General features: G+C 35.1%; 1 protein-coding gene and 1 pseudogene across 3 annotated transcripts in view; one reads left to right on the top strand and one right to left on the bottom strand.

Annotated features, from left to right (window-relative positions):
* LOC118553187 (protein diaphanous homolog 2) overlaps positions 1–21,611 on the top strand; it is a 951,294-nt gene that overhangs the window by 446,610 nt on the left and 483,073 nt on the right. For all 3 annotated transcript variants that reach the window (XM_078064453.1, XM_078064454.1, XM_078064452.1), the window contains one exon: positions 1,284–1,378. In XM_078064453.1, coding sequence (XP_077920579.1) covers positions 1,284–1,378 — 95 coding nt within the window. The remainder of the gene's footprint in view (positions 1–1,283; positions 1,379–21,611) is intronic.
* On the bottom strand, positions 6,424–20,315 carry LOC118534589 (5'-deoxynucleotidase HDDC2 pseudogene; annotated as a pseudogene).

Below are 21,611 nucleotides of genomic sequence, written 5' to 3'. Positions count from 1 at the left end.
ACAGTTAAACCCATCTTCATTTAACTAGGCCTTACATTTTCCTCTGACTTATTCTCCCCTCTGTATTAAATTCAGCATTTTTTTTTTTACCACAGTAGATATATGTTTTTATTCTGAGGACACTCAAACCCTATGCTTGAGAAATTACAACACATCAAGCATTTCTAATTATGCAAGGAAATACCATGGGAGTTTATTTTGTTAAGGGATGTACAGTAGGGAATCAGATTAAAATAAGCAAGTCATCATTCTCCTGTGAGTTGGAATGTTGCTGTCAGAAAAGAAGTCTCCTAATAGTTGTGAATGTGTACATTGCTTAACTGAGAGTACATTTTCTTTATAAAGTGAATGCTCAGTAATTAAAAAAAAACACAGTATGATCTTAATTGCTAGTTGATATCTGTCAAACATTATTTATTTAGATTATGGAGATCTCAGTTGGTGTTTATGTCTAGGTAATCATTTGCCTAGATAGTGAGGATTTGTTTTTCCTTTAGGCGCCAGTGAAATCATACAGACCTTTACATGAAAGAAAATCATGAGAATATATTCATGTTCTGGTGATAAGAACACATGAATGTTCATTAAAATGTGTGCTTAGTGGAAGTTGAAGTGGAATGTGTTGTTGAAAAATACTTTCTGAATTAGTTTAAGCTTTTCTCAGTGTAATCTGTTGATTTATTTCAGTATGACATAATACATATCCAATAAAGAAAAAGTTGAGAAGGGAAATTGTGAAAATATAGAGCTACTACTAGTATACCACATGATTTTCAGGAGGAATTCAGATAACACTGATGATTCAGACACTTTAATTTTTTCCTATGTGGGAGAATTGCAAAGTAGATTGATATGATTTTTTTTGTATTTGGTTACTTTATTGTCATCTCTGAGAAGTACTGTGTTTAATGCATCTGACAATAGCCATATTAAATTCAATGTTGAATTAAAAGGCCAACTTGAAATAAAATCTCTCATGAGTCACATTGTATCAGCTTGATCTAAAATGCATAAGCATGTAATCATCAGCATTATTAGGGTTTTTAATTTCTATATATGTATGTACATCATGTAATCATTAGAACCTGAAATAATAGGCCATTTTGCCTAGATGAGTAGTGTAGTCTCTCAAATGGAAACTACTTTTGTTTGTTCCTAACTGTAAATTAATATTGGTGACAAATTTCATATTTTATGTCTATGAAAATGAGAATAAGGTATTTATTAGGCCTTTAAAATTTTGATGCTATTCTATTTTTAATAAAATCTACTTTTATTTTAAGCTATCTTCCTAGGATCATATCGTATGCCATATGAAGATATAAAAAATATTATTCTGGAGGTTAATGAAGACATGCTGAATGAAGCCTTAATTCAGGTAACTTGCATATTTTCCTTTTAAAATTCATTTTCACAGGTATTTCTAGATTGTTATTTTCTCAATGGAGTTGTGGGAAAATGTTCTTCTATATTTTGGTAATAGAATCAGAACTATCTATCTAGCTTTGTTACCAGTAAGAGTATTCAACATAGAAGGTCTGCGTTCTAGTTTTGTTTCTGCCTATCATTCACTGTACATAAAATTGCATGTATTTCATCATCACAAGAACTCTGTTAAGTAAATGTTGTTATTACAATTTTGTGGATGTAATAGTGGGGAGGTCAAAAGGTTAAATACCTTGCTCACGATCAATTGGTAAATGTTAAAGTTATTTTTTGTTAGACACATAACATGTGCTAGGAATTGTGTCAGGTACTTTATATATTTTATCTCATTGAATCCTATTAACAATCCTATGAGGTACATACTGTTGTCCTCATGTTACAGAAAACTGAGGCTTAAAGAGATTGCCCAATGTCACATAGATGGTAAGTGGCAGATTAGCAGAGCTGGGATTCGGAACAAGATCTTTCATAGTTCTATATCTATTGTTCTTTCTGTTCCATTATTCTGCCTTCCATGAGCCACTTATTTTAGCTTGCTAAATCTCTGTTTCCACATCAGAGAATACAGATGTATTAAACCAAATAATGTGCTCTGTAGAATAAAGCACTATACAAGATCTAACATATTATTACAGTTCTTGGTATGTCTGGTCATGTCTAATTTAATTTCTGGAAGGAAGAGCTGTGAAGATTTTACCTATAAGGGCATAGTTATTGTAGGATTTTTTGTTTTTAACCCATAAAGCTTGCTTTGATTTTAAAAAGACTTAGTAATTTATGCTGTGAGAGTTTTACCATACTGCCCTCAGAGTATCTCTAAATTTCAGAGAACCAGTGTCTGTCATTTGAGCAGGCTATGTCTATATGGAAGTTCCTCCATTTTGTAATGTAAGCTTGAGTTACAGATTACCGCATGTAAATGTTTTAAATATAGATATTATAATATAAATATAGGTAAATAGAAATTTATTTTCTAGGGCTAAGTTTTAATGAGTTTATGTAGGCTCTTTATTATCATGACATACTTATGTTAATCTCAGTAAGAGTTACACTTTGATAAATCCCCCTGTGGAAAAGTTAAAAAAAAAAAAAAGTGTGCAACTAGCAAGTGCATATTTCTCTGAGTAGAAATGGAGAGCTGATCACATTTGTCCTGTCCGCCTAAGTCCCATGATTCTTTGCACAAATAGTCAGAATGAGTGAGGAATGAAGCCTAAACATGATTTACTTTTCCCTCTTTTTTTCACTTGGACAGTTTAATTTTAACGTACAAGACAAAGAAATTTCTGACTCCAAAACTTTTTAGTCTTTTCTCTAGATTTAAATTATAGTACAATAGAACCATATTTTGAAGAATTAATCAATTTAGCCATGTATTTTACCCATTAAAACTGTGTAGCTTTTCCTTCACATACTTTGGTAAATAAAGAAGAATGTAATCATTTAGAATGTGGTCTTTATTTGCCAATAACATTCAAAACATTGATTATTTTTTAAGTAATGTTTTCAACACTTTAGGGAATATAAGAACCAGAGAAAGATTCTCACTTATGAATGTCCCTCTAGTACACAACAAGCTTTTAAAATATATATATAGAAATTTATTATGTGGGATTTTTTTATGTTTCACTTTATTTTGTAACAAACAATACCTATTTGTTTCTCTTTAAATTGGGTAAGCCTGGTTCAGTTTGGAAGAATGGATTGCTTTCAATTTGGAGATGGCGATAAATTATGTCTAAATTCTTGAATTTGCTGGTTTAATTTTATCCACTATGCAGTGAAAACAACTGCTTTTGAAATCACAGTATTATGCTAAATCTTGGCTTATACTCTGGGAAGATGAGTGATGGAGAATCATAAAGTGTAGATCCTGCCAGGCTCCTTTAGTGCATGTTATACCAGATGTGTCCATGTAATTCCTGTTTGCTGTGAATGGGTTGACCTGGGGTTGTGTTATCACTTCCTTTTTTCTAGACTTTCATTCACTTTTCTAAGCCTTTATCTCTTCCTTTTTTTTTTTTCCACATATTCATGTGTTTTACCCCTTGCATCCTTTGCCCCACAAATTTTGTGCCTTCTTTTTGTTGAAAGCGTACCACTGATGACTTTTTTCAAGCCAGATTGCTTTTCTTCTCAATGCCAGATACTCTGAAATTTCCTCTCATTCCTTACCTTGCTCAATCAAAAATCATTTCTTTAGTTCTGCTTGTAGGAGAAAACAACTTAAGATGTAATTTAATAGTATAGATCATTGGGATTGTGCCACTTGGGTATAAGCACAGATGATACGTAACTCAATGTGAGTTTTTGAAGTTAGTAGTATGTTTATTTATCAAACATCTGAGTATCTTTTGTTAAGGAGGAAGGTCCTGGATTGAAACAATTACTCAATTTTCCAGAACACAAAGGTGACTGTTTTCCTCAGGCAAGAGAAAAGATTAAAATCACTACTGTTTTTTTCTCCCTCCCATCCCAGAAACATTTGCTTCAGTGATGTAAAAGTACATCAATTTGCCATTCACAGGAGCTGTTTACAATTTATGTCTAATTACCATGCAGCACATTGATAATGCATAGCATTAAGTATGTATCATCAGATTAACTTTGTTGTATGTTCTATTTGATTACAGTGCTAAATTCCATCCATGCATAATCATAGTGTATTGCTCACAGGAGATGTTTGTTTCCTCATAACAACAAAAACAACAAAAAACAATTAAGGACACACTGCTTCCCAGAGAGTTAACACTAGTATTATCTCTCCAGTATAGGTCAATAGGCTTTTTCCAACCAGACAACTAATATATTTTAGTTATTTGGCAGGATGAATATCTTATTTTAAAAACACTATATATATAATTTAATCGATAAGAACAAGCCCAAATTTTCAGGTTATTAATAAAAATACTAATGTTTCCCTTATTTCAAAATATATAAATTTAAGCTAGAAACTGACTTCATTGTGTGGAAGATGTTGAGATGTCCTAAAATACAAGAACACGTGGAAACATTTTAAAAAGTACACCATATTCTGAGCTTGTTGAGGAGCTTTTAATATATATAATTATGAGTTAGTTCCAAATAATGTGAGCTAAATTTAGTTGATTCTTAGTTATTATTTCAGCTTTGAAAGTCTGTATCAGTATAATTTAAATTTGATCTACTGAGAAAAAAATCTAAACCAATGTTTTCAGGATATCAGGGGTAAAAATCAAATATTTGTAGGCCTACTTACATATAGAACATTGACAAAGAAATGAAACTAGCACTTGCAAAAAATTGATTTAAATGTTAAGGGAAAAATAAAAGTGTGTTTTACTTGAGAACATTAGTGCATGTAAATGATTCTTAAATGCTGAGGAAATTGTGTTGCTAGGGAGATTATGGTCATGTTTCCAAAACATGTATAGAAAAAAAGGATGATTAACATAGAAGGAAATATAACTGCAGCATAATTCACAAAGATATGTATTGAGCAGAGGTTTTTAACCAGTGGTTCAAAGCCCCACTTTGGGGATTAATAGAGACAATTCAGGGGCTTCTGAACTTAGATATGAAAAATGCTGTATCTTTAGTTTTTAAACTTTAACCTAACATTTAGTATTTCCTTTGATTAACAGTGTAGGTAACAGACCAAAGTAGTATTAATAGCACCTCTAACTTTCCACTAATAGAAATAATAAATATTTTCATATCACATTAAATTTGAGGCAGGTATCTTGAAATATTATTTAAAGTCATTAATACTTCAAGATTATACTAGTTATTAAAGCTACCACTAGATCTTATTTTGTAATGCTTTAATCAAGATGCATATCTATTATTATGTCCCAATTTATTTTTTTAAATATATTAACTATTTTAATATAATCTGTTTCTTTTATATTCCTCTGTGTTTTATTTTATTGTGAAGAAAGGATCCATAAACTGGTGTTAAAGGGTTCAAGGCACAAAGACCAGAAACTAGTACAGAAAAGTCTCCCAATCAAGCTGACTGACATAAGTTGTTCCCAACTTCAGTCTCCCTAGCCACTATCTATAGAGAACACACCACTGTGAAAATCCCAGACCCAGGGATGATGTTAATACACCCTCCTAGTCCAGAGACCAAGAAGGACCACATTAGAAGGGTAAGAAAACAGCTGTGGTCTGACCATATTGTCCTTCCCCAGATCAGCATAGCACTGCACTGAGAGGGCCCCTATGGGCCTACAGTTTCTCTAGTGGAAGAAGAGAACCCTCCATGGACATCTAGCTCCCCCAGCATTGTGGGATGCTTCCCAGAAGGCCCACTCAGGTGTCACCTTATAGAGATCACTGGGGTAATCTGTGTGTGGCGGGGGGGATCAGATAGAGATGGAGAATGGGTATGGGGCTTATACCAACCAGCCCTCAGATCTTGACAGACTACATTCCTACTTGTAAGCAATACCCAGGTAGAGAGCCCAGCCAGTGTTTCTGACCATCTTTAGAGCCAAATTTGTGGCCCCATCTGTCCAGAGAGTTCGACTGGCAGTTCTGCCTGATTTGGTTCTCTAGTCAACAGTCCACATCAGCCACGGAGCCTATTCTACTGCCCTGCTTGGACAGGGAAGCAAATTTACAGCCATGTACAAAGTGCTGAGCATAGTCTCCAGTTTTATCTGTCCAAGAAGCCTGGCCAGAGAACCCAGGAGCTGTGGAGCCCATTATATACCTCTGCCTGGGCAGGGAGCCAAGCAACATCCCTGCCCAGCCGTTGAGCATACACTCTGGCCCTGTTTATCCAGGTAGCCTGAAGAGTCACCGTGGGAAGGCTTGGAGCCCAACCTACAGTAACACCAAGCCACAGAGTCCAGCCTGTAGCCCCACCCAGCAGTGGAGTACAGCCTATGACCCTGTCTAATGCTGAACACAGCCTGTGGCCTGACCGAGGCAGGGATCCCAGCCAGTTACCCTTTTCAACCATGGAGCATCGTCTGTAGCTCCATCAGAAGTGAGGGAGCCTCAGTCGAGAAGCTTTGCCTGAACAAAAAGCATAGTCTCTAACCCCACTGAACCAGGAATCACAATAAATAAGGTAAAAATGACACCACCAAAGGAAACTAATTGGATCCAATAACTGACCCTAAAGAAATAGAGATCTATGAACTTTCTGAAAACAAATTCACAATAATCCTCTTAAAGAATTTTGGTGAACTACAAGAACACACAGAAAGACAACTAAACAAAATTTGGAAAATAATACATGAACAAAATGAGAAGTTCAACAAAGAATAGTAACCATCAAAAAGAATCAAACAAATCCTAGAGATGAAGAATACAATAACTGAATGGAAGAATTCAATAGAAAATTTAACATCACACTTGATCTGGCAGAAGAAGGAATGAGTGAACTGAAAGATAGATCATTTGAAATTATGCAGTCCCAGGAGTAAAATCAAACAAAAAGGAAGAGTGAAGAAAGCCTACAGGACTATCAGTGGATTTCTCAAGAGAAGCATGGCAGGCTAGGAGATGGTGGGATGGTATATTCAAAATATTGAAAGAAAGAGACTGCCATTCAAAACTGTTACACCTGGTAAAGCCATTTTCCGAAATGAAGAAAAAATAAAGCTTTTGTTAAACAAAGCTGAAGGAGTTTATCACCACTGGATCTGAGACTCACAAGAGAATAACTTTAGTTTTCAGGACACAGATCGATTGAGAGTGAAGGGATGTAAGGAAATATTTCAAGCAAATGGTAACCAAAAGAAAGCAGGTGTTGCTATACTTAGACAAAATAGAATTAAAGTAAAAAAAGAGGAAAAAGGTCAAAACAAAGAACGTCAGGATACAATAAAAGGGTGATTTCATGAAGAAGATATAACAATTATAAATAATTATGCGCCCAACATTGGGATACCTAAACATATAAATATAAATAGTAATAGAACTAAAAGAACTAAAAAAACAAAAAATAAAAAAACCCCCAGCAATTCAGTAATAGTTGGGGACTTTAATACCCAGTTTCAACAATGGATAGGTTATCCAAACAAAGAATCAATAAGGAAACTAGATTTGAACAACACTATAGACCAAAATTGACATAATACACATATATAGAACATTTCATACTATAGCAGCAGAATACATAATCTTTTCAAGTGCACATGGAATGATCTCCAGGATAGATCATATGGTAGATAACAAAAGTAGTAGCAAATTTAAGAAGATTAAAATCATACCATGCATCTTTTCTTTTTTTTTAAGGTTTTAAAAATGTATTTAGTTTAGAAAAACCTCCCTGCACTGCCCTTAATCTGCATCCATGGCATTTTCGGACCACATCCTGTTCCATAGCTTCTTTTATCATCCAAATTGTTTCGCATTTCTTACTGGAGTCCAGGCAATTGCAAATGAATAGACTCATATCTGTGGAATCAACAAACTAATAATGGCAAAACAACACCATGAAATGGAAAAATAAAATGTTTGTCACATGAGTATAGCAACACAGAGGCCATATCAGGAGGGTGGCTCAGTGGTGGTGGCAACTATGTTAGTGTTTCTTTTTGCCTCAAGTTCAGAAACAAGTTGGACTATCTTAGGGTGACTGAATTTTCCTGCTGTTGAATTATAGAAGTTGTACAACCTCCCAGGTTTGTTTTCAAGGCCTTCATACTCAGATGTCTGAAGAATCATCTCACTTTGGTCCAGCTGCTTCACATATTTGGCTTATGCACTGAATTGGGTCTCATACTTTTCCCGAAGTTCATAAAGTTCCTTTCTGAGATGCTCTAGGAGGAGCTGGGTTAGCTGCTTCATAGCTTCTGGTCTTTGTTAAGATGCTCACTTTTGAGAACGAGAGCCATAACTGCCATTCTGTACATGTGATCTGATACACTTACCTCTAAACATTTCTGTATATCTAGGCAGTCCATGGGACTCTCTTGAGCTGCCCCACCAGCCATGGGAACTGCAGCAGGTTCCAGGCCCCGCGGCCTGAACAGGGCTGCAATGGAGGCCAAAGCCATGGAGCCCCTCATCTGGCAGGTTGGTGCAAGCTACCCCAAGTGTCTTTTCTCACCACAGTGGTATGGAACTAGAAGTCAAATATATGGAAATTAAACAGCATACTCCTGAACAACTAATGGATTACAGAAGGCTTTTAAAAAAATGAAATAAAAAAATATTTGTTGAGACAAAACTTATGGGATGGAATTAAAGCACTTCTAACAGGGAATTTAGGGATAAACACATATATCAAGAAAAAGAAAGATCTCAAATAACTGAACTTTACACCTCAGGGTACTAGAAAAAAAAAAAAAAAACTAAGCCCAAGGTTAGCAGACAGAAGGAAAAGAGTAGAGCAGAAATAAATGAAATCGAGACTAAGAAAACAATAGAATAGATCAATAAAACTAAGAGTTAGTTCTTTGGAAAGATAAAATTGACAAGCCTGTAGCTAGACTAACCCAAGGAAAAAAAAGAAGATCCACATAAATAAAATTATAAATGAAATAGAAGACATTACATCTGATGCCAAAGAAATACAAAGGATTGTAAGAGACTACTGTGAACAATTATATGCCAACTGATTGCACAGCCTAGAAGAAATGGATAAATTCTGAGTAACATACAACTGAACAAGACTGAATCATGAAGAAATAGGATATATGAACAGACCATGATGACTAAGGAGATTGAAACAGTAATCAAAAACCTCTCAACAAAGAAAAGTCTAGGATCAGATGATTTCACTCATGAATTTTACCAAACGTTTAAAAAAGAATTAACACCAATCCTTCTGAAATGCTTCCAAAAATGGGAAGAGGAAGGAATACTCCCCATCTCATTTTATGACACCAGCATTACCCTGATACCAAAACCAGATAAGAACACTACAAGAAAAGTATAGGCCAATATACCTGATGAATATGAATGCAAAATTTATCAACAGCTAGCAAATCGAATTCAGCAGTTCATTAAAAGGATCATAAACCATGATCAATTGTGATTCAGATCTGTGATGCAAAGATCTGATCACAAAAATGTAATCAAAACATTATGTTCCATATGCATAAATTAGTAAATGGGATACATCACGTTAATAGAATGAAAGATAAAACCCATATGATCATCTCAATAGATGCAGAAAAAACATTTGACAAAATTCAATATCCATTCATGATAAAACCTCTCAACAGTTTGGATATAGAAGGAACATACTTCAACATGTTAAAGGCCATAAGTGATAAGCATACAGCTAATACCATACTGAACGATGAAAGGTGGAAAGCTTTCCCTCCAAGGTCAGGAATAAGGGAAGGGTGTCCATTCTTTCCACTCCTATTCAACCTACTACTGGTAGTCCTAATCAGAGCAATGAAGCATGAAAATAAATAAAACGCATCCAAATAGGAAAGGGAGAAGTAAAATTGTGTTTGCAGATCTCATGATCTTAAATATAGAAAATCATAAAGACTCCATCAAAAAACTGTTAGAACTAATAAGCAACTTCAGTAAAGTTGCAGGATACAAAATTAACATACAAAAAGCAGTTGTGTTTCTGTGTAGTAACAACAAAATATCTGAAAAAGAAATAGTCTCACAATAGCATTAAGAACAGTACAGTACTTAGGCATAAACTTAAGGAGGTGAAAGATCTGTAACCTGAAATCTCTAAGATACTGATGACAGAAATTGAAGAAGACACAGGTAAATGGAAAGATATTTCATGTTCATGGATTGGAAGAATTATTTTGTTAAAATGTTCATAATACCCAAAGTGATCTATAGATAAAATATGATTTCTGTCAAGATTCCAGTAGAATTTTTTACAGAAATAAAAAAAAAATCCTAAAATTCATATGAAAACACAGTGGACCACGAATAGCCAAAACAATCCCAGGAAAGAACAAAGATGGAGGCATCACACTTCCTGATATCAAACTATATTACAGAACTATAGTAATCAAAATATTATGGTATGTAGATCAATGGAACAAAATTGAGAGCCCAGAAATAAACCTGTGCATATACAGTCAAGTAATACTGGATAAGGTAGCTAAGAATACTGAATGGAGAAAAGGTTAATCCTTTCAATAAATTGTGCTGGGAAAACTGGATAGTCACATGCAAAAGAATGAAACTGGAACCTTATCTTATACCATTCACAAAAATTTATTTGAAATGGATTTTTAAAGACTTAAATATAAGTCTTTAAATCATAAAATTCCTAGAAGAAAACAGGGGAAAAGCTCCTTGACATTGATCTTGGAAATATTTTTTTGATGTGACACTAAAAGCAAAAATAAGAGGGACTACATCAAACTAAGTTTTCTGCACAGCACAGGAAATAGTCAACAGAGTGAAAAGGCAGCCTACAGTATGAGAGAAAATATTTGCAAACCACAAATCTGATAGCGGTTAATATCCAATATATATAAGGAACTCCTACAACTTAAAGAGTAGAAAACCAAATAATTTGACTTAAAGCATCAGCAAAGGACTTGAAAATATTGCAGTGGCCAACAGGTACATGAAAAGATGCTCAGTGTTACTAATTATCAGGGAAATGCAAATCAAAACTATAATGAGAGATCACCTCACATCTATTGGAATCACTATTATAAAAAAGACAAGAGATAACAAGTGCTGGTGAGGATGTGGAGAAAAGAGAACCATTGTAAACTGTTGGTGGGAATGTAAATTGGTGCAGCCACTCTGGAAAACAGTGTGTTAATTCATGAAAAAATTAAAATTGAACTACTATATGATTGAGCAATCACACTCCTGGTTATATCTCTGAAGGAAATGAAATCACTGTATTGAAGAGATGTCTGCATACCCATTTTTATTGCAGCATTTTGTTTTTACAATAGCCAAGACATGGAAACAATCTACATGTGTATTGATAAATAAATAGATAAAGAAGTTACACACACACACACACACACACACACACACAGGACTATTACTTAGCCATAGGAAAGGAGGAAATCCTTTTATTTATGACAACACAGATGGACCTTGAGAACATTATGTTAAGTGAAATATGTCACACAGAGAAAAGGGCAGAGGAGAAAATTTTAAAAAATATATTAGAATATGTAATTGGAAGTCAGAATGGAGATTAGGACTGAAAATAGGATTTTTGGAATCATTTGCAAAGAAATGTTTGTTCGAGTATGAGGACCAAAGATAGTGGACGGGATATCTACCAAAGTAGATAGTGGAAGAAAAGTGACAAATGGAAGGTTAAAGACCACGTTTCCTTAGAACACACTGGTTGAGGGAATGGATGGTGTTACAGATATCGGAACAAAGTGAGCCACCATGTCAGGGAGAGGGCCAGATACTGTGGTGTGTGCCAGCACAGGGGAGAATTTTAAGGAATGATGAATAAGAGAATGAGATGGGGTAAAAGATACCCCTTTTGATATCCTGAATTTTAGTGATTTACTTAGTTCAAGTAGTAGTTATTTTCTTGTAGTTTTTTCTTAAAATAATCCATACGTCATACCAGATTATTGTATTCCTTAAGCAAATGTTCTGTTTATTGTCTTTTGGATGATGTCTCCCTTATTTTTAAGGGACAGAGGCATTTCTTCTGGGTATGCAGCTATCCACTATCAAATTTTTCTTCATTCTCCACCCACTTCATTTTCTCTTAACTTTCTTCCTTCCCTTTCCTCCTTCCTTCCCACCCTCTCTTCCTCTTACCTCCCTTCTCTCTTCCCTCCTTTCCTTACTTTCTTTCATTTTAAATAAATTCTTTTCTAAATAAAGGGCCCTAATCTTTCTTAATAATATCCCCTCAGTGAAATATGGCTCTAGGGCATCTCCTTCATACCTGGAAATTACAAAAATACCTCCGTAGATGTCTTCCTGTAGTAAATGCATGGGAGTATTCCAGCTTGCTTTTTTCCCCTCAGATAATTTCTACTCCTGCTGGCCATGTTACTCTTCTGGAACCCATTCAAGTATCCAGCACTGTACCAAATGTATAGGGTCTACAGGTAGCCACATGATTATGTTTTTCCAATTGTTACTTTATGTCTCAAAACAGATTATATGAATTATGTAACTTTTATTGGGTCCTGACATAATAATTAGAATAAAGCACAGGTCATCTGATACATTGCCCTGATTCCAGGCAATGCTACTCCTAAGCCGTCAAAGATAGATGGGTATCTATTGATTCTGCAGGGAAAAATGATTCTTCAACTTCCCTCAGTTAACCAATTCTGGAGTATAATTATTCTTATATTCAGGAAGTTCATGCATGTGTAATAGTAGAGCTCATTTTTGTCTCCTCAATCCATCTTTGTAATCATTGATCTATTTACGCGGCTATCGACCATCTGTATTTTATGCAGCCTGTGAGTCTGCATGTGTTCGTGTATTTTACAAGGGTTGATGACTATAAGTATATCAATTAAGGCTATAATGGCATTAATACTGTAGAGTTTGAAAACGTTTTTCTCTTAAATAACAACTTGTATTAACCACATTCATTTCCATAATTTTTTAGAGAAAAATGAAACATTAGCAATAACAGGAACATTCATAAAGCATTTCTTTCCCATTTTTCATCATGGTGGAATAAATGATTACTTTATGGCATGCTATTGTAATCTAAAAATACTTTTATCCATGAGTTGCTGTTCTTTTTCATCTTTTCTTTCTAACTGGTTAGTTGGGTGATTTTTTTTTTCTCTTCCCTTCCTTCACTGCTTATCTTTGACCCTTGTTTGCTACTTTCAGTCTGTTGACAAAATCATATCTATTCCAAGTAAATGTAATGACTGCTTATTTTCATCCCTTCTATGTCTATTGTTGATTAATACAAGTACTCATTTGTATTGTTCATAAGTGATATCAGACTATTTTAAAAAAAGAGAAAAATTAGCTTTAAACAATTTTCTTATACTAATTGGATTGTAAAAAGCATTTTAAAAATGCAACATATTTTAGTTTATTTACACTTTGAACAAAACATAGGTCTTTTTTTAAAAGATTTTATTTATTAACGAAATATTGGTCTTATTAATAGTTGAGCAAGATGTGGCCTCAAAGATCGTATTTTCTGCTGCCTTGTAGACTTCAAGCCATGATAGAACTTTGTTAAAATTCTGGTTCTTTCATCCTATACATGATGTTTGTGGTAGATCAAGAATTCCCTTGCAGTTGTAGAATGTGGAAAGCGCCATCTTTTTCCTCACACAGATTTCTAGAACCTTGAACTAGGAAATGAGAAGCAAGGTTATACCAAAATCCTTATTCAAACTTGCAGTTATGAAGCTACCTCTAGACAAAAGCAGGCGTCCCTCAGCCCAGGAGAAATGGAGGCAGAGAATCCAGGCTCCAATGCCCTCAATGAAACTAACAGAGATGGAAAACAATCACATGGTATTTTTGGTTGTTTTTTTGTTTACCAGCTTCCTACTCATTTTTTTGTGTTATATAAATTTGTTTGGAATCCACAGATGGTCGGCTAGTCATGTATTTAATGAATTATAACACATTTGTAATTGATTTTTATTTGTAAAACCAGTTCCTCTCAGTTGTATATTCAGGAATTAATCAAGACAGTCTACATACAAGGAATAAATATTTACTTACCGTATGGTTTTTGCAATGTTCTGTTATAATTCTAGGTCTCCTGTGTAAAGCATAGATATGCCTAATCATTAAATCTATTAAAGTCATATGATAGTTGTAGTACAATTTAACATGATATAGCCAACGTGTTATGACATATTTTAACACAGTTATAGCAATAACATAATAGGTATTTTAAATAATCTATAAAAACTAGAGAGTCAGTAAGGAATAGAGAAGGAGGGATTGAACACTTTTTATTAAGCTCAGTGGTAGGCACATAGATTCATTGTCTTGTGTATACATTTCTGTATGTCTTAAATATTACACAACAAATAAGTTTAAAAGTATTTGACAAGCGCTGAAAGCATATGCTTAAGACGAGTTCCTTAACTTTGACACTGTTGATATTTTGGCTCAATAATTCTTTTTTGTGGAGTCCTGTCCTGTACATTGTTGGATGTTTAGCAGTATTCCTGGCCTCTACCCACTAGATGCCAGTAGTAACCTCCCCACCACCAGTTAGGAAAAACAAAAATGCCTTCAGACATTAAAAAATGTCCCCAACTAGACAAAATTGTCCCTTTGAGAACCACTATCTTCAAAATTACTTTTATTTCAGAAACATAGTAAAGTTTCAGAATTTAATAACCTTCCAATTATTTGCTTTGCTTCTATTTTCAATGTTAATTAGAAACTTCATGACAGAGGTTTGGACATTTGGTTAGGCAAAAACAAAATTGATTCCATGTGTTTAAAAAAATCTCTTTCCCAGGAATGTAAAATATTTGTGTTATGTTCAAACTCTGACAGAATGCCTTCTCATTAAATTGCAAATACCCTTATTCAAGCATTGTTTAAAGAATAGGCCATAATTATTTTTAAGTTGTGAATATAGGCAATTTACTGTGTGTTGACTTTATCACTTTATTACTTTATTACTATGAGTTTTCTTTATAACATACTATGTGGGGTTTTTTCTTTTGTTTTATATTAATGCCTTAATAATGAGCAGTTCACTTTATACCATTCTAAAAACCTTATGTTTATTTCTTTTATTATTTTTTGAATTTGTATTTAAATTCTAGTTAATTAACATATAGTGTAATATTGATTTCGAGAGTAGAATTTAGTGATTCATCACGTACATGTAACACCCAGTGCTCAATACAAGTGCTCTCCTTAATACCAATAACGCATTTAACCCATCCCCTGCCCACCTCCCCTCCATCAAACCTCAGTTTATTTTCAATAATTAAGAGCCTCTTATGGTTTGCTTCACTCTCTTTTTTTCCCTTCCCCTATGTTCATCTATTTTGTTTCTTAAATACTACATATGAGTGAAATCATCTGGTATTTTTCTCTCTCTGACTGACTTGTTTGGCTTAGCATAATACACTATAGCTCTATCCATGTCCTTACAAATGGCAAGATTTCATTTTTTGATGACTCATTAATATTCCATTATACACACACATACACACACACACACACACCACATCTTCTTTATTCATTCATCAGTCGATGGACATTTGGTCTCTTTCTATAATTTGGCTATTGTTAATAATGGTGCTGTAAACATCAGGTTGCTTGTGCCCCTTCAAATCAGTATTTTTGTATCCTTTGGGTAAATACCTAGTAGTGCAATTACTGGTCATAGGGTAGTTCTATTTTTAACTTTTTGGGGAACCTCCATACTGTTTTCCAGAGTAGCTGCACCAGTTTGCATTCCCACCAACAGTGTAAAAGGGTTCCTTTTTCTCTATATCCTCACCAACATCTCTTGTTTCCTGTGTTGTTTGTTAACTTTAGCCATTCTGACAGATGTGAGGTGGTATCTCATCATGGTTTTGATTTGTATTTCCCTGATGATGAGGGATGTTGAGCATCTTTTCATGTGTGTGTTGACCATCTGGTTGTTTTGGAAAAATGTCTATTCATGTCTTCTGCCCATTTCTTAACTGGATTATTTGTTTTTTGGGTGTTGAGTTTGGTAAGTTCTTTATAGATTTTGGATAATAACCCTTTATCAGATATGTCATTTGCAAATATCTTCTCCCATTCTATAGGTCTGTTTTAGTTTTGTTGATTGTGTCCTTCACTTTGCAGATGCTTTTTATCTTGATGAAGTTCCAATGGTTCATTTTTGCTTTTGTTTCCCTTTGTTTCCAGAGACAGGTCTGGTAATAAGTTGCTATGGCCGAGGTCAAAGAGGTTTCTTCCTGTGTTCTTCTCTAGAATTTTGATGGATTCCTGTCTCATGTTTAGGTCTTTCATCCATTTTGAGTTTATTTTTGTATATGATATAAGAAAATGGTACAGTTTCATTTTTCTGCATGTTGCTGTCCAGTTTTCCTAACACCATTTGGTGAAGAAACTGTCTTTTCTCCATTGGATATTCTTTCCTGCTTTGTCAAAGATGAGGTGACCATATAGTTGTGGGTCCATTTCTGGGTATTCTGTTCTGTTCCTTTGATCTATGTCTCTGTTTTTGTGCCAGTACCATACTGTCTTGATCACACATCTTTTTAATACAACTGGAAGTCCAGCATTGTGATACCTATGAGCTTTGCTTTTCTTTTTCAGTATTGCTTTGGCTATTCAGGGTCTTTTGTGGTTCTATACAAATTTTAGGGTTGTTTGTCCACCTATGTGCAAAATGCTGGTGATATTTTTATAGGGATTGCATTGAGTGTGTAGATTGCTTTGTGTAGTATAGACATTTTAATAATATTTGTTCTTCCAATCCATAAGCATGGAATGTTTTTCCATTTCTTTGTGACAATTTCAATTTCTTTCATTAAGTCTTCTATAGTTTTTGGAGTACAGATCTTTTACCTCTTTGGTTAGAGTCATTCCTATGTATCTTATTGCTTTTGGTACAGTTATAAATGGCATTGATTCCTTGATTTCTCTTTCTGTTTCTTTATTGTTGGTGTATAGAAATGCAACAGATTTCTGTAAGTTGATTTTTGTATCCTGAGATATTACTGAATTTGTGTATCAGTTCTAGCAATTTTTTTTTTTTTTTGGTGGAATCTTGGGTTTTCTACATAGAGTATGACATCAATTGCAAATAGTGAAAGTTTGAGCTCTTCTTTGTGGATTTGAATGCTTTTTATTTCTTTTTGTTGTGTGATTGCTAAGGCTAGGACTTCCAGTACTATGTTAAATAACAATGGTGAGGGGCACCTGGGTGGCTCAGTTGGTTCAGCATCTGCCTTTGGCTCAGGTCATGATCTCAGGGTCCTGGGATCGAGCCCCACGTCGGGCTTCCGGCTCAGCCAGGGGTCTGCTTCTCCCTCTCCCTCTGCTGCTTTCCCTGACTTGTGCTCACTTGCTCTCTCTCTCTCTCTCTCTCTCAAAATGAATGAATAAAATCTTTAAAAAAATATTAACAATGGTGAGTAGACATCCCTGTTTTTTTTCTTGACCACAAAGGAAAAGCTCTCAGTTTTTCACCACTGAGTATATTAGTTATGGGTCTTTCATATATGGCTCTTATGATGTTGAGGTATGTTATCCATCCCTACTTTTTTTGAAGGTTTTTATTAGGAATGATGGTCTACCTTGTCAAATGCTTTTTCTGCATCTATTGAGAGGATCATATGGTTCTTATCCTTTCTTTTATTAATGTGGTGTATCACATTGATTGATTTGCGAATACCGAACCACGCTGCAGCCCAGGAATAAAACCCACTCAATCATGGTGAATAATTCTTTTAATGTACTGTTGGATTCAATTTGCCAGTATCATGTTAAGAATTTTTGCATCCATGTTTATCAGGGATATTGGCCTGTACTTCTCCTTTCTAGTGGGGTCTTTGATCTTGGAATCAAGGTAATGCTGACTTTGTAGAATGAGTTTGAAAGTTTTCCTTCCATTTTTAATTTTTTGGAAGGGTTTGAGAAGAATAGTTATTAACTCTTCTTTAAATGTCTGGTAGAATTCCCCTGGGAAGCCATCTGGCCCTGGACTTTTTTGTTCGTTGGAAGAGTTTTGATTACTGATTCAATAACTGGGCCTATTCAAATTTTCCACATCTTTCTGTTTCAGTTTTGTTAGTGTGTATGTTTCTATGAATTTGTTCTTTTTTTCCAGATTGCCCAGTTTCTTGGCATATAATTCTTCATAATATTCTCTAATAATTGCATATATTTCTGTGGTATTGGTTGTGATCTCTTCTCTCTCATTCATTATTTTATTTGAGTCCTTTCTCCTTTTGATAATTTTGGGTAGCAGTTCATCAGTTTTATCGAGTCTTTCAAAGAAGCAGCTATTAGTTTTGTCGATTTGTTCCACTGTTTTTTGTTTGTTTCTGTATCATTTATTTCTATAATCTTTATTATTTCCCTTCTTCTGCTGGCTTTAGGCTTCATTTGTGGTTCCTTTTTTTTTTTAAAGATTTTATTTATTCATTTGAGAGCGAGAGCATGAGCGTGGGGGAGGGGCAGAGGGAGAGGGAGAAGCAGACTCTCCACTGAGCAGGGAGCCCAAAGTGGGGCTCAATCCCATGGCCCTGAGATCTTGACCTGAGCCGAAGGCAGACACTGAACCAACTGAGCCACCCAGGCGCCCCTTCTGTTACTTTTTTAGCTCCTTTATGTGTAATGTTAGGTTGTGTATTTGAAACTTTTTTTTTTTGAGGTAGGCCTGTATTGCTATAATCTTCCCTCTTATAACTGCCTTTGCTTTATCCCAAAGGTTCTGGACTATCATGTTTTCATCTTCATTTGCTTCTGTGCATTTTTAAAATTTCTTCTTTAATCCTAGTGAACCCATTCATTCTTTAGTAGGATGTTCTTTAACCTCCATGTATTTGTGGTCTTTTCCAATTTGCGTGTGTGTGTGTGTGTGTGTGTGTGTGTGTATGATTGACTTCAAGTTTTATAACGTTTTGGTCTAAAAATATGCATGGTATGATCTCAGTTTTTTTGTACTTGTTGAGGGCTGATTTGTGACCCAGTATGTGATCTATTCTGCACAGTGTTCCATGTACACTTGAAAAGCATGTGTATTCTGCTGCTTTAGGATGAAATGTTCTGAATATATCTGTGAAGTCCATCTGGTTCAGTGTATCATTCAAAGCCATTCTTTGCTGGTCAACTTCTGCTTAGATGATTTATCCAGTGCTCTAAATGGGGTGTTAGAGTCCCCTACTATTTTTGTATTATTATCAGTAAGTTTCTTTACGTTTGTCTTTAATTGATTTATGTATTTGGGTGCTCCCAAGTTGGGGGTATAAATATTTATAATTGTTAGATATTCCTGTTGGATAGTCCCCTTTACGATGATATTGTTCCCTTCTTATTACTGTCATTGTTTTAAGATCTAGTTTGTCTAATATAAATATCACTACTCTGCGTTTCTTTTGACATCCATTAACATGATAGATGGTTCTCCTTTCCCTCACTTTCAATCTGCAGGTGTCTTTAGGTCTCTTGTAAGCAACATATGGATGAGTCTTAATTTTTTTAGTCCATTCTGATACCCTATGTCTTTCTATTGGAGCATTTACTCTATTTTTATTCAGAATGTTTAATGATAGATATGAATTTAGTGCCATTGTATTATCTGTTAATTTGCTGTTTCTGGAGATTTTTTTTGTTCCATTCTAGTCTTGTTGCTTTTGGTCTTTGTTTTCCACTCAGAGAGTCTCCTTTAATATTTCTTGCAGGGCTGGTTTAGTGGTCACAAATTCCTTTATTTTGTTTGTCTGTGAAAGTCTTTATCTCTCCTTGTATTCTGAATGATAGCCTTGCTGAATAATATATTCTTGGCTGCATATTTTTCCCATTCATCATGTTGAATATATCCTGCCACTCCCATCTGGCCTGCCAAGTTTCTTTGGTGATCTGCTGCTAACCTGATTTGTGTTCCATTGTAGGTTAGGGATTTGTTTTCCCTTGTTGCTTTCAGGATTCTTTCCTTATCTCTGTAATTGGCAAATTTTACTACCATATGTCTCGGTGTTGGCCGGCTTTTGTTGATTTTGATGGGAGTTCTTTGTGCCTCCTGGATTTGGATGTTTCCTTCTTCCCCCAGATTGGGGAAGTTTTTAGCTATAACTTGTTTAAGTAAACCTTCTGCCCCTTTTTGCCTCTCTTCTTCTGGGACTCCTATGATATGGACGTTATTATGCTTTCCATAAAGGATCACTGAGTTCCCTAAGTCTTCATTCACGATCCAATATTTTTCTTTACCTCTTATTTTCACTCTTATTATTTTCCATAATTTTATCTTCTATATTACTTATTTGTTCGTCTACTTCTTCCATACTTGTGGTCAGGTTTTGCATCTCAGTTATAGAATGTTTTATTTTGGCCTGACTAGATTTTAGGTCTTTTATCCCTGCAGTAAGGGTCTCTCTGCTTTCTTCTATGCTTTTCTCAAGCCCAGCTAGTATGCTTATGATTGTGGTTTTAAATTCTGGTTCAGGTGTATTACTTATATCTCTTTTGATTAGCTCCCTGTCTGTGACCTCATGTTGTTTGTTCTTTTTGAATGAATTCCTTTGTCCTTGCATTTTGTCTAGGTCTTGTCTTTTGTGTGTTAAGAACACCTGTGCCTGGTCCTATTTCCACTACAACTGAAGCTTTCAACACTCTATGATCAATAGACCTGGTGTGTGCACGGTTTTGTGTTCATTTTCTGGGGGAGGGTTCTGTTGCTGCTCTGGCTCCCAATCATACTTGCCTGTTATAAAAGGCACATGAAGTGTACTAGGGGGTGGGGCTTGGTGTAATCGGGCCCAAGCCTCCATTGTGTGCGCTGTGCTGCTTGTTGAAAGTCTGTTCATGTTGATGGGAGGGGTGAAAAATGGCATTGGCCTGCTCTCTTCCCTGGAAAGGTGAGTTTGCATCCACCACTTTTCAGGAAGCCCTCTTAGAAGCGCAAACAATCTACCCTCTTGTGTCCCAGGCTTCCATCAGATCCCTGCCTCTACCATGTCTGTGTTTGCACTGTCAGCCCACCCATTGGCAGTGCAATGTTCCTGTCTTTTATCTCTGGCATGTGGCTGGGTTTTAGAACTCCAAATTTTAGAGACCCAGTGCAGTGCAGAACTGCCCTGATCCTCTGGGTGAGGTCTTGAGACACTGTGGCTGGTACGGGTTTGTCACAGAAAAGCAGTTGTATGACTGCTCAGGGGCTTGGGTTTTAAGGTAAAGCATAACAAAAAGCTGGCATTCAGGCTAGTTGCCCTCAGCAGGTGTCTTTGATAGGGGATGTCAAACCACATTGATCTTGTTGCTCTTCAGGGATGTGTTGACTATTATTTTCTCTTATTTCAGCCACATAAATTTATAATCAGTTTGTCAAGTTTAAACAACAGCAAAAATTCAGTCATAATATTTGATTACAATTGCATAAACTTGCGAAGTTGTGTCTATTGAGATTCTTATATTTGATTCTTCCTATCCTTGAACATGGCATGTGTATCTATTTATTTACATCATTTTTAACAACTTTGAAAAAAAAAATTTTGACACTTCCTAATTTATCTGTTGTTCCATATTTTAGTTATTTTTTTAAATCTAAATTAGACAATATGTTTACTGTTTCATCCATGTTTACTTAAATTTAGTCATATATT

Source organism: Halichoerus grypus, chromosome X, assembly GCF_964656455.1.
Source record: "Halichoerus grypus chromosome X, mHalGry1.hap1.1, whole genome shotgun sequence".
Classification (NCBI taxonomy): domain Eukaryota; kingdom Metazoa; phylum Chordata; class Mammalia; order Carnivora; family Phocidae; genus Halichoerus; species Halichoerus grypus.
The sequence above is the reverse complement of the archived record's forward strand: the minus strand, read 5'-3'. Positions and strand labels throughout refer to the sequence as shown.